The sequence below is a fragment of the Myotis daubentonii genome, chromosome 16 (genome assembly GCF_963259705.1).
Source record: "Myotis daubentonii chromosome 16, mMyoDau2.1, whole genome shotgun sequence".
Lineage (NCBI taxonomy): Eukaryota > Metazoa > Chordata > Mammalia > Chiroptera > Vespertilionidae > Myotis > Myotis daubentonii.
In genome coordinates this window covers 11,051,271-11,069,119 of record NC_081855.1, presented here as the reverse complement: position 1 = coordinate 11,069,119, position 17,849 = coordinate 11,051,271, and the positions used below count along the sequence as shown (strand labels likewise).

At 53.1% G+C, this 17,849-nt stretch overlaps 1 protein-coding gene across 1 annotated transcript in view; it reads right to left on the bottom strand.

Moving 5' to 3' along the window:
* Positions 1-1,809: 1,809 nt before the first annotated feature.
* Positions 1,810-17,849, bottom strand: part of LOC132217981 (protoheme IX farnesyltransferase, mitochondrial) — a 121,071-nt gene continuing 105,031 nt past the window's right edge. Inside the window, exons 6-7 of the mRNA XM_059668567.1 lie at positions 12,256-12,488; positions 1,810-3,499 (exon numbers count right to left, since the gene is read on the bottom strand). Coding sequence (XP_059524550.1) covers positions 3,096-3,499; positions 12,256-12,488 — 637 coding nt within the window. The 3' untranslated portion in view covers positions 1,810-3,095. The remainder of the gene's footprint in view (positions 3,500-12,255; positions 12,489-17,849) is intronic.

Sequence of the window (17,849 nt, the reverse complement as noted above, 5' to 3'; positions counted from 1 at the left end):
GCTCTTATCTGGGAAGTTGGACAGCTGATGGGTTGACCACAGGCAGCATGGGAACACCCAAGCGGATTGCAGGACCGTTTGTCGCCCGTTTGCTTTTCCTTTGGTTGCCTGGGTGGCTGACACCACTGAGCCTAGGCAGGGTGAGGAGCTTTGTGGTGGCCACACCTGGGCTCTGATTCCAGGGAAAGACCAAGGCCACACCCCATCTGGCTCCTCACCCCACCAGATGAGGCGCTCTCCTGGCGGTGAGCATGATTAGGGGGTCGAGTGGGCATTGTCAAGCCCTCCCGTCGAGTCCTGCTCAGCTCCATACAGCCCACCACTTGGAGCGTGTCGGGAAGGGGAGGGCAGGGAGGTGGACGGACAGAGACCCTCGCTCCCCTGAACTCAGGAGTGTCCCTGCACCAGAGTCGGCGAGCAGAACAAGCTTTGCTCTGCGCCTGGCACTGCCACCGGGCACCAGTGCTGAGTCCCAGCTGCTCCTGTAGCAAAGGGCCAGGGAGGGTGCCGGGCAGGACGGACCGTGGAGAATGCGCTTCAGAGGGAAACCCCACCCTGCACAAACCCACAGCAAAGCGGCTGCCAGTGTTTCCCCCCCACCCCCACGCTGGGGCGGGCCGTCCTGGCAGGCTTGCCACGCTCCCACAGGGCAGCACAGACAGCCTGTGGGGACGTGTGCTTTCATCCTTTCCTGACCCAGTGGCTTCACTGAATGTTTACTCAGCAGAAAGGAGAACCAAGGCATTTTACACATTTCAGGTAGAGTATTCCCAGCATCAGAGGAATTCAAGGTTAAAATCCATGTTTTAAAGGAGCTAAGGGCCCAGACGTGCCCCTCTTCCTGTTCCTTAGCTGGTTTATTTAGAATAACCGAACTCCGAGCCGAGTCCTGTTCCAAAGCTCTTTTCCTGCAGGCGTGGCCCCCACGGAGCCGGGCCTCCAGGCCGCGTCTGCACTCACAGCCCAGAGGCCGGAGGACCGAGCAAGCTGGGGAGGAAGAGGTGCGGAGGACCGAGCAAGCTGGGGAGGAAGAGGTGCGGACAGCATCCCAGGCTGTGCTCTGACCACCAACCCCCACGCGTTGCACGGGGGAGGGGCTGGCAGGTCTGGGGACTCCAAGGTGAGCAAACTCAGATTTCCTATTTCTAACCTTGAGACTAAGGCCTTACTGTGGACCTGTGCCTAGTGATCCCCCGAGAGCAGTGACAGCCAACGTCTCCGGAAGATGCTCACCCCACGGGAATGAGCATGGGGTCCGTGGGAAAGGCGGTCAAAGTAGAGCCTTTAGGCGGGTCTGGGGGATCGAGCGACTGTCCTTGCTGGGGCTGTTGGGGTCCACCCTGGGACACAGAGGACGGGGTTTGGGGAGCATGGGAAGCAGCGAGAAGGGCCTCACCTTGCAGTGTCCCTGAGAGAAATCGGAGTGTCGGGTCTGAGGGCCGGGAGGCGCGGTCCTCCGATGTTGGGGGACAGCAGCCCCGGGAATTTCCTGAGCAGAAGGACAAGCCAGAGTCCCCAAGGGGGGTTTCTTTGGCGATGGATTGGAAGGAAGGAGAAGGGAAGACGCGATGAGTCCGAGAAGGTGGGGCGGGGCAGCGGGTCACAGCCTTTTGTTACTATTCTTTTGGGTGCACAGGGGGCTCCTTCCCTCCCTGCAGAGAACTGCCCATGTGTCCACCTCTGCTCTGCTTGCTCATGAAAATGAGTCAAATGCTATCAATTCTACCAGAAACCGCCCACACTCAGCCCAGGATGACAAATAAAAGCAGCACAGCTCCCGTTCTCATACTCGTTTACTCAGCAGAAAGGAGAACCGAGGCATTTTACACATTTCAGATGCACAGAGACAGGGCCAGATGCTGAGTGTAACCGCTTTAGAAATCTCCGAGAACAGGCCTATGGCAACGACTGTTTCCATGCCACTGGGCCTTGTGGCGGTGGCTCAGTTGTTGAGCATCGACCTATGAACCAGGAGGTTGAGGTTCGATTCCTGGTCAGGGCACACGCTTGGGGTGTGGTTTCGATCCCCAGTGGGGGGCGTGTTGGAGGCAGCCGATCAATGATTCTCTAATCATTGATGTTTCTCTCTCCCTTCCTCTCTGAAATCAATAAAAATGTATTTAAAAAAATAAGTAAATGCCGTTTAAACTTTCCACATGAATCCTTGCCCTGGACACTGGGCAATTAAAACACCGTTAAGCTTCAAGACCTTCAGGCAAATGGAACTGGACAGGGGAAAGGGGCGCACGGGAAGGACTGTGAGCCCACAGGTGATGAGGGAAACCCACCCGGCGCCCCGAACCGGAAGCAGCGCCCCGGAGTCAGACTCAGCTCCCAAAGCCCATGGATGTGTGGGATAATTTCTGAATTCGGAAGGAGGACGGAAATGTGTTTCTCGTTGAGGGGACAAGAACGTGAGCAGAAGGACAAGCCAGAGTCCTCAGCTCACTCCTTCTGATTCCTTCCCTACGGGCCTGAGTAGGCCCCCAGCAAAGGGGGGCGCTGTGCACATGGCTGAGGGAAGTGTGGAGCGAGCGGGGGGTTCGGGTGTTAAGCCTAGCACTGCCCTTCCAGAAGGAAATGCTCCGACCCTGCAGTAAGGAGGCCTTGGATCCCCGGGTTTTGGAAATGCTGAGGTGCTGCTGTGGGGAGGGCGGGGCTGGCAGTCCAGTCTGGGACCCCAGGCAACCGTTTGGGATTCTTCCTTGTGTCAGTGTGGCTGGAGGGACTATGCGGCTGAGTGGATGGGCAGAGAAGGTGGGGTGGCGGAAGAGGCGCACTTGCTCATGGAAGTGAGGAAGGACAGAATGGGGTGGAGGTGCAGGAAGAGATATGTAAAGGCCCTCGAAGGGAAATATAGTCTTTCTTTGTATTAACCTACTGAGCCAGCCCAATTCTTATTTGGGAGGGTTTTGTATATATATCATCACTCAAAATTTTGTTGCAGGATCATGAAGCACCAAATCGCTTTGCACCTTGTGCTGAGCCCAGTGACTTCTTTTCTCCTCCTCCGGAATCCCGAACGATTCTTGCCTCACAGCAGAGGGAAAAAGGTGTGCGTCTCCCTGTTGTGTTTCCCACAGGCCAGTGTGATTTCAGCTCTGAGGCTCCCCGCTGTCCCTGTCCACGCCCCGCCGCTTGCAGGTGAGCATGAGCAGCAGGAGCAAGGGCAGGTGCCAGAGGCTGCAGAAGAACAGCTTCCTGGAGCTCTTCCTGTCCGCGTCCCTGTAGAACCGGAAGCCGAGGTAGGAAATGTACAGGTTGATGGGGAGCGCGATGACGGGGAAGGTCCATGTGGTGACCCCCAGGGCGGGGGCTGCGGCGGACAGCGCGAGCAGTGCCAGGCAGTGGCGCAGGGCGACCCGCCGGCACAGGGCGGGGTGCGTGACCGACATCATGCAGTAGCCCCCGCGGGAGTAGTCCTCCCGGAGGCCCCAGCTCAGCGCGTTGAAGTGCGGGAACTGCCAGGAGTAGAGGATTCCGCCCAGAAGAAAGGCTCCTGTGGAGACAGGGAAGCAGAGAACGTCGGGATTTTACCAGGCACCACCTCCCACCCGAAGGCCTCTGGCCCCAAGGGGCTCTGCCCGATTCCACCTTCACGGGGCCCCAGGCCCTGCCAGCCTGGTTCTCACCTCCGCTCAGCCCGCCCAGCCTGCTCTCCACAACCTCCCCGCCCCAGCTCTCATCTGGGTGGGCGGGGTGCCCGGCTGCAGGGCTTAGAGTGACACACTTTGAGGCTCCTGCCCCCCTCTTCTACCTCTCCCACAAGAGAAGCCCCTACAGCACAAGCAAACGCCTTGGGAGGGGCTGCCCCTGGGCGCTCTGTGCTGGGCTCCCGGCTGTGCCCACACGCTGGCCAATAGAGCATCTTTAAAAGAAGGGATGTGCATTGCTTTGTAGACATAATGCCAATGGGCGTTCAACAGACTAAAGTATTTCTGTGGACAGTGAGGACCTTTGGGGAATCAGGAGGCACAGAAGGGCAGGTTGGATCGTCCAGGTACAACTGAGTCATACACAGGGGGAGAGAAGACGACGTTTTGCAGTTTGATAGGAAAACAGAATGATCTCTGGGCTTTAAAGGGACCAGTGAAGAGAAAGTGCTCTCAGCGGTTCTCAGGGCCGGGCCACTTGGAGGCTTCTGAGCACGAAATCCGTGGACTGGCCATCCCAGCGTCTGCGCAGCCTCTGGCCGGGAGGTCTGAGCGCAGGATGGTGTGCAGCTACACAGCCATGCACAGGGGACAGAACGTCAGCGATGACTTAGAAGCCAGGAGGGAACAGAAGTCAGAGCCCAGGATCTGTTTATCTGTGGCTGAGAAAGGGCAACTCCGTCTGGAAACCAGACCCGAAAGGGTTAAAATCAGATCCAGATGGATTTCTCTCCTCGTTCTCCAAAGCCCCCTTCTTAGTGTGCCAACTGCAGGATTCTGCTGTGCTCAATATACACTTCTCAGTTATGCTTCTCCTTAAAATAACAACTTAAAAAATCATTTTCCTAAGAGTAGCTCGCTGCTTTCTATGTGAGAGGAAATGGGTATGGGTTTGGCTCATGTCACAAATGAAAGCGCTTTAGAAATCACAGCGCAGCCTTAATGGACTAATCAGAAAACCACCGCCCCCACAGTTCTCCTCGGCCGCAACTGCCGCTGCTCATCCACAGGACGGAAGACAAATTCTTCTCATCAAGATAAGGAGCTGCAACCGGAAGACTTGAATTAGTCCCGGGCTGTGGGGACCCACCTTCGCTGTGCGGTGAACACAAAGCACTCAGTTACTAATTCAAAGGCCTCCCCTCAGCCTCACGCCCACAGAGTGGTCTGGTTTTATGGGACCGATCTGCTGTAGCAACAAATATTCATGTGCACCCACTACGCCTTAGGTGCAGTCTGTCCCCAAGGCCTCCGCTGGCGCGGGAGACAATGCAAGGGATTACAGCCCAGAGGCGGTGCTGTGGCGAGCACCCGGGAGGAAGACCAAGGTCAGCCTGGGAGAGGTCAGGGAAGGCTTCCTGGAAGAAGCAATGTGTAAAGTGGACCTGCGGATGGTCTTGGAGGTTCAATGCATTCACACACACTGTGTGTCTTCTGCAACTATTAAATGTATTTTCTCGTTTTCCTATCTAACTGCGGAATCTTTGTACATACTTGCTTTAACAGTACCTGGAAGAAAAGTCTGCTTCCTTCATTTTAATCGGGTATTTGCTGGTCTGTGAATACATAAAATACTGAGAATCTGAAATGGTGGCACGTCTGTGGATAAGGTTCTCCCAAGGAAGCAGCTTCCTGAGACCACGGTGCCAGAGTCCCAGCCACAGGCCACACCAGAGACAATGCGGGAGTCCGGGCATGCTCACTGCCCTCCACACTGAGAGGACTCAGGAGCACGCCTGCAGGGCTGTGGTCAGCCGCTGGGGGACCCTGACCTCGGGCACCCGGCTCTGACCAGGGGACAAGGCTGAGAGCGTCTTCCTGGTGACTGAACATACACGGCCTTCTGAACTCTGAGCACCTGTCAGTCACGCCCCCACTCTGCCGGGAGAACCTCCGTGGCCACCTCTGCTCCAACCTGGAATGCTGCTGGGCGTGCTCCTGGCATTCTGCTGGCAGACAGGCCCAGGCAACCCAGCTGACTCTTTCCTAAGAGAATGGAGCTCCGACTCGTTCTTCCCAGAAGCGTTCCTCTGGCAGCTTTGGCTCTACTCTCTGCTGCCTGGGGGCTTACACTCACCCTTCCCCCCAGGCCACTCACTGTCACTCACTGTCTGAGCATGGCCCTGAAGAGGATAAAGAATGGGGCTCCAGCCGAGTCTGGTGCTGGGTTCGGGGACTTCCCTTCCATACAGTAGGCTCCCTCTCCCCATGGCCCTCACAGCCTCTGGTCCATGACTGGCTACCTGGGTGTGGTCATGTAAATGGGGGCGGGGCAGCTGGGAAGCAGCGCCATACCCAGAGCTTGGTGCTCAGGGATCTGGAAGCCTTTCCTTTGAGGGGAGCACAAAGGGGCCCTGAAAGAGGCCTCAGTCCTGCATCAGGTGGGAGGGCAGGCGCGCAGGTAAAGGGGAGAGGACGTGGGCCGGTTTATCAGCTGCGCAGCCACTAGGCAAGGCCGCCTGTCCTCTGCGATGGAAACAGTTCGCAGGGCCTGCTCCCTCCCACGGCTCCTGGGAAGCTGCCCAGGCCCAAGAGGGGCCTCGCCTACTGCACACCCTGCGCCCAGCGGGCACCCGGTTTCCTCTGAAGGGAAAGACGAGAGTGAGGGAACCACCAAGCTCTGACTCTGAACAAAGCGCTCCTCTCCTTCTCCATCTTACCCCCGGAGGGCAGTTTCGAGCACCTGTGGGTCCAACACACTCAGGTGGTCCCGAGGGACACCCACTAGCCTGTTCCTGAGCTGCGCGGCCACGGCAAGGCCACCAGGCACCCGCTGCCACTTCCTTCAGGAGGCACCGGCCCTGCGCCCTAAACGCTCCCCCTAAACGCTCCGTCAACTGACAAGACGAGCACACCTTGGCCCCAAGCCGGCCTCCTTACACCGCCAGCCTGGGCTCCAGCAACGCATTTCAAAACGCCCTTTTCAGCCTCTGTGCTTTCGCCTTTGAGGAGAACAGGGCTCTGACCACTGTCTGCTGCGCTAACACTCCCATGAAAACATCCCTTGTTCCCTCTGTCTTTAAAATATCATTTGTCTTCATTAATCTGAGCTCTAAGGCTGGTTATGAAAAATTTCTCACACAAAATGAACACACTCATTTTTGAGTTTGATTTTAACAGGCAGTTATTTTAAGGAAAATCTTTAAAAGTGCTTGGGTTCAACAGTGCCTGGTAAGCCCGCAAGTATTTGCTGGGAGAATGAATGAATAAATTCTCTCCATTCTATTTCCTTATCCTGGAGGGAAGGAGGTAAATAAAATGAAACAGGACTGAACATTCTGTAGTTTACCAGCTGAGACTAAAAACACTCATTCTCTTTTTGTTCTAAAACCATCCATCTGTGAAATATCATTCATGATAAGCGCCCACACCTAAGTCCTCATTTGTAACTGAATGTTGTCTGACATAATGTTTACCACACAACATCTGAGTGACAAACCAAAGGCAATTTAGGAATCAGTTCCACAAGACTGTCACCCAGGCCCACGCCATAAATGCCCAAGACTGGGATTTACTCAAATTCAGGAAAATTATAAAATAGAATCTGAGCCTTTTTAAGAAATGGGGGTGATGGAAGGAGAGGTGGGCTTGGCAAGGAGGAGGCATGAGATTTTAACCTGAAGCCACGGGGAACTAGACAGCCTCTCCAGATAACCCCATGGAGAGGCCTGCCGCACGTGGTCCAGGCCCGCGGGGAACTGGGCTGCCCGCTGCCCGCACTTGTCTGCAGTGCCCCCCCACCCCCCACAGTTCCTTTGCTAGGGCCCTGGTAGGCCACTCCCTTCTCTGCTGTCCAGAATCAAACCCAGTACCTCCACCCCTAAGGCACCAGCTGGCCAGACCAGGGACCAGGGATCAGAACAGTCCCCTGCGGTGGCCTTCCTGAGTTTTACTTGGTAAGCATTTTTAATATTTTCTAGTAACAGCAGTTTAAGTTAAAAATATAAAACACAAAGCAATTAGGCAAGTGGGAGGCCAAGGTCGAGCCTTGGAGGGAAAGGGATTTAGGTAGAATACCAGTCTAATGATGACCTTGACCTACTCTAACAATGACCTTGACCGGCAGGATAGCCACAGAGAGCGCTCCCTGGGCTGGGCCGGCACCTGACAACGTAGCCCTCTCCAATCCAACTCCACGGACAGCTGTCTGTGCTGCACCTGGGAGGGAAAGCAGTGCTCATAGCTCCTGAGCAGCTATTAAGTAGCAAATACCAAGAGCCACTAACATTTATCCATGCTCACCATTCCCACGCCAGCCGTAACTGCCTTGCTCCCCCTGAGCTGGACGCCCTGCCGGGCAGACCCAGGGAGCACAGGCTCTGGACCCACATCACTTGGGCATCTAAAACAAGGAGAGACCGTCTTTCACTGTCTGACAGGGAAACAAACAAAAGCAATGAGGTAGCTGTGGGGAAGAATCAGGGCCCGAAGGACCATCCGGCCTCACTGGTGTTTTATGGAGGCAGCAGGCCTTCAGTGCTCAGTGCTCTGCAGCTTCACTGGCCCAGCAGCCACCATAACCCACAGATCTAGCCACCACGTCGGGGGAAGGTGCCTTTGAACACCCACTTCCTTGCTCCACAAACCCCTGGGTGCACCGTTTTCTACAGCGATTGACCTCCAGTTTATCTCTGCCAACTGGATAGTCAGCTCTGCAAGAAGGGCCATCCACAGGAGGGCTGGGCTGCCTCCTCCCCATCCTGCCGCCGTCTGCTGACCCTGGGAGAGGGCTTCTGCAGGCCCACGCGACCAAGTGGCAAAAGCGACGGTGCTGGGCCTCTGATGCCCTGGCTGAGAGCCAGGGAGACAGGGCAAAGGAATGGGACGTGTTCAGGGAATTGCTGCCCTTCATTTATCCTTCCCTCCCACCTGCGCATTCACTGGTGTTCGCCAGCGCTCTTTCAGTGGCCAGGTTGAGGCCTCACGAGGGTGGGGCAGCCGCGAATACGTGGAACCCTATTGGAGAGGGGAGGAGCGGGCAGGGGCAGGCTTCAGGGACAGATGCCCAACCCCATGGAGAACCAGCTGCTGCACACGGTGAACTAACCCTCCAGTGGAAACCCGCTGCTTCCTGGGAAAGCCTCCAGGGGGTCTCTACCTCCTTCTGATAACATATCAGCTCCTCAGATCATGTCCCTGCTTGCTCTGGTTCCCATGGCTACATGCTCTTCCTTCTCCTTGGAAAGCATGTCCCCTTCGCAGGTGAGCTCATCATGACTTAATCCAGAACCCGCTGTGCTCCAATGCCGCCTCAGACCAGCTCGCAGCCCTCTGCAGACCCCTTTCCTGCTACGCCTTTGCTCAATTGTCTGATTACCTGCCTGCCTCGCCCTGAGGATGGAGTGAGGCTTGGTTTCTGTGAGGACTGGATTGTAGTAATATTTGTGTCTCTCAGTGCCCAGCACACAGTAGGTCCTCAACTGATCCCTGCACAATGAAGCTGCATAAGAAGGTGGAGGCCCCAACAATTCCTAGCCCACGCTAGTCCACTGAGAGGTGATCACCCAGCCTCCTCACACCCTCCTCACCCTCCTCTTCCTCACTATCAGGGTGGCTCAACACAGTATTCTTCACAGGCTTCTCCTAAGTGATCTGTCTTGGGAGGTTCAAAGATAACAAGGCTTGGAGATACCACTGAAGAAGGGCTTTTTCAAGCAAACAAGTCCCCTAAGATAGGAACTCAGATGAGAGATGTAACCTCTGTGGCTAATACAAATGACACCACTGGTGCATCTCAATGCCATCTGCCCATGCCCTCTGCCTAACCCCTGGAGCCCTCCGGGTCCTGTCTCAGTGTGGTCTTGGCATGGGGCACCAGCAGCAGCACCACCTGGGGACTTGTTAGAAATGCACATTCCCAGGCCCCGGACCCGAATGGGAAGTCCTGATCCAGGCCCGGGATGCATCTCAGCAAACCCTCCAGGGGTTCCCCGGGCACTGAGGTGTGAGGACCGCTGTGTTCGACTTTGGCGAGACCACAGTACAGACCCCACAGTGCCTATTATTACAGTGCAAACCCTCTGAGGAACGGAGCGCAGGTTCACAGGACATCCATCTGTCCTTCCGGGCAGAACTGTCCGGAGGGTGAGCAGGCTCCAGGCCTGCGCCGTCACACGGCAGCTGTCAGCCACCGTGGCTGTGGGTGTTTGGAACGGACAAAGGGACTAAACGAACTTCTCACGTTTAAATCGAAAAGTAAAGAGCACATGTGGCTAGTGGATGCCATATTAGACAGTGCAGTCCTAGAAGATGGCCAAACGACCAGAAAATCGCATTCCACCTCATTCCTAAAATCCTAGCAACAAAGATCTTTAAATTAGGTCCCTCGGATGCCTACTTCTTCGTATCGCTTCCTCCTGTGTGGTGCCTTTACACAGCTCATGCTCGGTGACAGACGTCAACCTCACACGCTGCTGAGGAATTGCTCTGTGGTTGCACAGCCCTCTCATGCATGCCAGGATCACTTCAGGTAGATGAAGGGTCTCCTTTTTCAAGATAAATATGCATTTTCATCTTGCTACTTGAAACAAGGCATAGTCTGGCTCTTAGCTGCCCCTCATTAATGAGTTTGTATGTAAATGATTAAATCTGGGTCACAGAAAGACCATACCCCAAGTTTTATTTAAAATATGTCTATTAGCAGCTTAGCCAAGTCCAGACCGTCCCTGAACAACAAGGGCTCCTGCGGAAGGTGTGTACTGAAGCGGGAGGGAGGGCTTTTGCAAAGCTCTCTCTCTCTCTGGCCGACTCTGCTGAGGCTCCCACTCTCACAGGAAGCTGCCTGGGAGTGTGACAGGGGCACCGAGCCCTCAGCAAGAACCTGGGACCAAGACCCCACACAACCGAGTGACCCAGTTCTCCTGACCTGGATTCGACTGCTTCCCATCTCCAATGATACCTGTCCTGTAGCTGTCATACCTGACCCTGGTGCCACCTGACCTGGGATTTCCAAGACGGAAAAGGCAGCTGTAGGTGGCTTGCTCCTTCGTGCAGGTGAGAGGAAACTAAGGAGGGCCTGGCATCCCTGGCTGGTCAGGCAGGTGGCTTGGCACCGGGCATCTAAGTGGCAAGCAGCATTGCCTGGTGTGGATGGGGTGGCACGGAAGGCTGAGAGCCTGCGAGTTGCTTTCTTTTCCAGCCCCACCTGGCATGACTGGGAAACCACTTGAAAGGTATGGAGGGCACAGGAGGGGAACTGGGTTAGGAAGTCTGGACCAAGTCAAGGTTGAGACCCCAGGCAGAACTGAGGAGGAGGAATCTGACCAGGAGTTTGGTGTATGCAGATTACCCTTTAAATTTACATTGTCATCTAGTCCATATGGTCTCTCCTTGCCCGCCTCACCCCAGGCAGACATGACGATGCACCCCACCGAGCCAGGAGCCCCTCGCAGGCTTCAAACAACAGCCAGGTGACAACGGTTGCTCCGCTTGCATCCCAATAAGATCTAATGACCTTTCTTGGTCTGTATGAACCTGCCCACTGTATGAATGAGGAACACAAACATAATTTATTTAATCCTCACAACGCGATGAGAAGGGACCATTATTGGCCCCATGTGGGGAGATGAGGAGACACCAGCATAAAGGGGTCAAGTACGTTCTGAGGGCCCAGTGTCAGGTGGAGCTGGGCTCCCCCCGCGCCCCGCTCCAGGCACGGTGCTCTGTGGGGAGGAGACTGGCCAAACAAGCATGTGCCTCTTGGAATGCTGCATTTGTAGATTCATGGAAGCCTGACATCTACAGGATATTAAAACCATCCTAAGAGACAATCATGGCAAAGGTGTAAGCATCGTTCTAAGCTTGCCAAATCCGAGCCTCAGAGCTTTTATAAAGTTTCAGAAATGTGGCTTATGGGGCAACGGTTTATGGTCAATTGCCTTTTGATCTCTCATGTGAAAAATATGTACTTACATATATTGCAGGAAACCTCACCACTTCCTAAGTGTTGGGCAAAAACACTAATTACTTGACTAATTAGACTGTGAAACTTCCCTTACAGATGGTAAAAATGGGCTATTCACCCCACAAATTTAGTTGTGACATATCACCAAAAAAATGTGGAAATGTCTCAATGGTTTTACTGTAGACAGCATGAACAATTTAAGCAAACCATATAAAAATAAATGAGAAACTAATGGAAATAGTCTGTTCTTTCAGAGGGGAAACACCGGGTCTGTGGGAGGAAGGAGCTAGTGCCTCAGGCCTGCCAGCGAGGGGCGGCGGTCCCGGCGAGCCGAGGCCTGCCAGGCACCTCCTGGTAGGACGCCCCCAGTGAGTCCCCGGGCCAACCCGACTCGTGCTCCGTGGGCACTTTCTTTCCACTGCACTTGCTGCCGCAGGCGGAGGTGCTCGCCTCCGGTTTCCGCCCCGCTCTTCCCGTTGAGAGAGAAGCCAGGGCAGCCTCCGTGAGCTGTGCGCACACTGTTTCAGCCTGCCCCTGTGCGCACTGCCCACAGGGCCCAGTGAAATGGACTCGAACACCAAGTCCTGCCGCCCGGGGCAGGAAGTGCCTCTGACCAGTGCGTGCTAATGCTGCGGGGAGAGCCTGAGTGCCGGCCCTGCACCTGCCCACGTGCCTGCTGAGCGGGCGGGACACACTCACCAGCATCTAGGCTGCCAGTAGCTGCTGTCCAGCCCATGACGGGGGGGATGGCGCCCACCACGGCTCCGACCCACGTGTTGGCAATGCTGACCCTCTTCAGCGGGGTGTAGCAGCAGGTGTACAGGAAAATGTTGAAGAGCCCCAGGGCTCCTGTGAGGGGGTTCACCCCCCAGGTCAGAAGGGCGACTCCTGGGACGGCACAGCAAGCGGCAAAAGTCACAGCGAGCAGCGGGCTGCAAGAGAGCAGAGCATAGCGGTCACTTTCAGCGTGAACCCGGCAGCGATCGGAGCTGACGAGCAGCACCCACCCTTCCGAGGAAGCCAGCTGGGAGCAGGGCTGGCTCTTTCCTGTCTGGGCATCTTCTTCACGAAACTGGAAAATGTAAGGAAAACTGCCAAGTGAAGCTGCAATGGCAATGATGACCGCAAGCCTCATTCTCAACAGTCTACTTTTTCAGAGTACACTTTGTGCAGAACCTTGTGGAAGACTTTGAAGTGAACATAAATTGGACGTACTAGTTTCTGATAACATGCACGTTCATTTATTCTTTAAGAAACCTGAGGTCACTCCACTGCGCCCTCTCCCCATAGAAGTCAGGCCGGGGCCTCTGAGGACACCACCCGGCAGGCCCCACACACCTTCCCCCTACGGGAGGCAGCACTCTCCATTCCCAGGGCTGCAGGTTCCCATGGCCGGAGGGAAGCCCTGTGCTCCTAACCCTGCCCCTTTAGGAAAAAGACTATGACAAGTCAGGACTGGGAAGGGGGGGTTGGGAGATGAGGAGAGCGCCAGCTGGAATGCCCGGTGAGTCAGGGAAACAGAACCCAGAGCTGGGAGGGGCTTGGAGAAGTCCAGCTTCCACTGGTGTGCTGAGCGCTGGGCCTGGAGGCAGCTCCCAGCAGATGGGAGTCCGGATGGAGCGGAGAGCCGACCAGTGATGTGCTGCTGTCCAGATGCTTGAGATGGAAGGCCGGTGAGCTACCCCGAGACTCCATGGCACATGCAGTCGGAGGGAGAACTTCCTCTGTCCCGGCCACCACTCCTAAATCTTGTCAGCTACTTCCTCAGCCCTTGCTCGGCACCCTCAGTCTTTATTCTGTTCCCCACCCCCCAAAACCACTCCCACTCTGGGTGCCATTTCTGAATCCGCCTTCTGGCCCACTGTCTCCACTCCTGCTAGAGAAAACCCTATAACCCACCAATTCCTCTCCCCTTTCTCAAGTCTCCAGATTCACCCTGGCCCCTAATGCCCTCAGCAGTGGCAAATATCCTCATCTTTACTGCCTGACCCTTCTTCCACTTTGGGGAGGAGGGGACACCATCTCCATTTTTAAAGATAAACTCTACTTTTGCTCTAATTTAATCTCCTCCCAAACCTGTCTTTATCTTCTATCTCCACTATTGGCCTTTTGCATCCTCTGAACAATTACTTTGTTCATATTTCCCCCAAAGTTCTTACTGTACTTCTTCAAACCCACATGCTGATGAAGCGACTGCACAGGGCTCATGTCTCCAGCTTGGCTTCCTACCTGCCCGCACCCCTCCTCTCCCACCCCCTGAAACGACTTCTCACTTGGTTTTCAGATATGGTGGGTGACATAATTTCTCAGAGTCAAGTTTAGGACAGTGCCTGTGCTGTTCCACCCCGTGTGCCCAGACTGAGATGGCGAAAAAGCAGTGCAAATATTATAACTGTTATTCTTTCATAATGTGTTTTATAGCTTATAAGGACAGATTTCCCCCTTCCTATGGGATTCTACAAAGCAAGTTTTATTTTGGGTGGGAGAAAAATGTGGCTCATAAACATTTTTATTTTTCCTCAGTTGGACCTTGTGTGAAAAAAAGGTTGTTCCTTCTTTCTCCAAGGTCTGTGGGAGCCAGTTGTATTCGAATTGTGAAAAGCACCCTTAGAAAAGCACACCTGAATCTAATTTATCGTGATGGGCAACTGTATGTGGAAGCTTAATTTCTGACCCTCCTGGACATCACAGGAAATCATGGGGCTTACTTTTGGTGTGTAAACCAGCGTGCTCAGGGACACGAGTAAGAACAGAGGAGGTTGGCGAGGCCTGCGGAGGACATGAGCACACCTCCTGGGGAGCAGGTCACTCCAGCACCAGCCCCTCACAGACCACTGCCCCCTGGCCGGCCTGACCCTGGAACCTCAGGGCTTCCGCACGTTATGGGCAAAGGTGTGCCAGTTCAAACTCTGTGAAGTTTATTTTCATGATGCTTTATTTTTCCTAAAACATGTATTATAAAAGCAATATATGTTCATCTTGGAAACACTGAAACTATAAAAAATCACAAAGAAGAAATTCTAAATTGGTTATTCAGGGAAACATATTGGTTTCTTTCTTTCTAGCCTTTTCTTAATAACATATCTACCTAAAAAATAACCGAGAACATACTGAATTGTGGTTTTGTTACTTACTTAATTTCAATATATCTTAATAATTTCCCCATGCCATTAAGAATTCTTTTACATCATCATCATTAGTTACACAGTGGCCTATTCTATGGCTATACCACAATTAATTCCATCTCTAGACTCTGTTTGGATACTCGGTATTTTTCCATTTCTTTACATAGAAAAAATGTTGGGAGGAATACCTTACAGACAGACTGCTATTCACAGAGCCGATCAGGATACATTCTGAGGGTAAGTTTCTAGATGTGCGATTGTTAAGCCAGACTTTAGGCATTTTGCACGTTTTAGGGGTTCGGACTTGCACCACCCATCTATACTCTGGAGTGTACACTGGTTTATACTCCACGGGCAGCATCACAAGGAGCCTGTTTCCAGGACCCGTATCAACACTGGGAATGGCATTAAACACAAAACAAAAATGAACCAAGTGAAGCCTGTGTATTGAGACAGTCTTGCCCTCATTTTACAGATGAGACACTCAGACTCACTAAGGAATAGCTCAGGAGCAGGACCTGGGCTCAGGTCACTCGCTGGCTCCCTCATTCTGTCCAAGCTCCCCCAGTGGGGGGCACTGGTGCAACAGGACTCGCTGGCTCCCTCATTTGGTCCAGAGCTCCCCCAGTCTGGGGGGGGGGGGGGGAGACTGGTGCAATAGGACTTGCTGATTCACTTATTTCTTGGGTCTGCTGCAAGCTGGGACCTTCAGGCAGCTTCCTTTAGCTGGGGGAGGAGACTCCTGTTGGGTTTGAAGGTTCCTTCAGCACTAGCTGGTTCAGCTCAGTGGATAGAGCATCGGCCTGCAGACTGAAGCGTCCCAGGTTTGATTCTGGTCAAGGGCACATGCCTGGGTTGCAGGCTCCATCCCCAGTAGGGGATGTGCAAGAGGCAGCCGATCAATGATTCTCTCTCATCATTGATGTTTCTCTCTCTCCCTCTCCCTTCTTCTCTAAAATCAATAAAAATATGTTAAAAAGAAAGTTCCTTCAGTTCACCCCACTGTACCAATAGCCTGACTTTCTACTGTGCTCCCTGAGATAAAAATGATTGGAAAGCACTAAAAAAGCCCAGATAGAATATGGGAGCTGGCAGAGGTAGCAGGCAGCAACAGTCGGGAGTGTCAGCAGAGGACACGGCAGCCTGGGAGACCGATGGACAGAGTGGGCGGAGGGTGCACAGGGAAGGGCTCCAGGAAGCTGACCTACAAACTGAGACCTAGCGGGTGGGTGGGCGGGAGGTGGGCAACAAGGGCGGAGAGGCGGGGCCCAGGCAGGGAGCCAGCAGGGCAGGGGCCACTGCCTGGAGTGCAGTGTGGGGTGGGGAGAGGCAGAAAGCAGAGGTCAGGAAGGCCAGGTCAGACACCTAACATTGCCTGTGGGCACAGGCAGAGCCAGCAGTTTTAAGTAGGGGGAGAAAAGAGCAGACCTGCTTTTCAGAAGGATCGCTCCACCTGCCAGCACGGCCAGCAATGGACATGCATCGTCCGCCTCACAAGGGAAATCACGTCAGACATTTTGAGGAGAATCATGGACACACCGCCACGCAATGTTTATCAAATGCTAGCTGAAAGGAACAGAATTCGCCTAGCCAGCTCTCTGATCTGCCATCTGATATTCCCAAATCTGCTGGTGGTGCAGAGCAAGGCAGCAAAGAGCAGGCGCCCTTCCCTGGAGGCTCTTAGGTAGAATCACAGGTGGTGGCCATGGTTTGCATTTTTAGATTGATTATTTTTGGCTCTATTTTATCTCTCCCAAGTCTTTTTATGAGGTGGTTTTAAAGAAAACACCATATATTTTTAATTGATTTCAAAGAGGAAGGGGGAGAGAGAGAGAGAGAGAGAGAGAGAGAGAGAGAGAGAGAGAGAGAGAGAGAGGGAGAGGGAGAGGAAGAAGGAGAGGGATGGAGAGAGAGAGAGAGAGAGAGAGAGAAACATCAGTGATGAGAGAGACTCATTCATTGGCTGCCTCCTGCACACCCCACACTGGGGATTGAGCCTGCAACCCCAGTATGTGCCCTGACTGGGAATTGAACTGTGATCTCCTGGTTCATGGGTCAACACTCAACCACTGAGCCAAGTCTGCTGGGCTTTTGAACAATTTTGTCATATTTCACATAGCTTTACAAGTTAACTGAAGCTCTGTCTAAAATAAGGTAGAGTACAAGAGTTAGATAAACAAAGGGCTCATCTTGATAAATGGCAGGATTTGTACATAATGAAAATACGTCAGTAATAGAATCAAATTCTTTGTAAAACTGTAAGTAGGAGGAGGACTTGCAGAAATAATGGTTCTGGGACAAAGAGAAATGATACAGAGTGGATTATTTTTTCAAGTTTGATTTACAATGAAATCTTTGAATAAGGTGGTGATTAAAGTTAAGTTTAACTGTTTTAAAAGAAATCTATTCCTGATACAGAGATGAATGAGAGAAGCTCATTTCTTCCCTCAACTGAGTCCAACACAACTGACTCACCAAAGTCAGGGACAGAGCGCAAGGGACTGGCGGCGATTTCATCAATGACTGATGTGGTATTTTAGCTCAACTACCCAACATGTATCCTTCTTCCCAATCACACTGCTCAGCCCTTGATCAAAAACGCATCTGCTCCTCTATTCCTAAATGGGTAAGGAAAGTATCCCAAACCTGTGGAGAAATAGAGGAAGACAGACTGACAGACAGACTTACCCAGTTATTTCTCCATTTATTTATTTTTTTAATTTCTCACATGAGGATTTTTTCCCAATTGCTTTTCAGAGGGTGGAGGGAGGGAAAGAAACATAGATGTGAAAGACACACAGCAATTGGTTGCTTCCAGCACGTGCCCCCACTGGGGGCAGGGGGCAACCCGCAACCCAGGTATGTGCCCTTGACCAGGACTCGAACCCCTTTGGTGCTTGGGCTGACGCTCCAACCACTCGGCCACACCGGCTATGGCATTTATTCTTCATTTAAAATTAAAAAAAAATTTTCTTTTTCATTAGCCTTTTTGTTCCTTTTACCATTTTAATTCCTTTTGCTTCTTTTACCATGTAAATTCACTTCCCTTTTCAGATGCTACTCAAAGGTCTGATTTCTAGAGCAAGACATGAAGGCAGGCTAAGCAGGCTACCTGTGTTTCCTGGGCTGTGGGGAGAGGACTGAGCACAGACTTCCTGGAAGAATCCA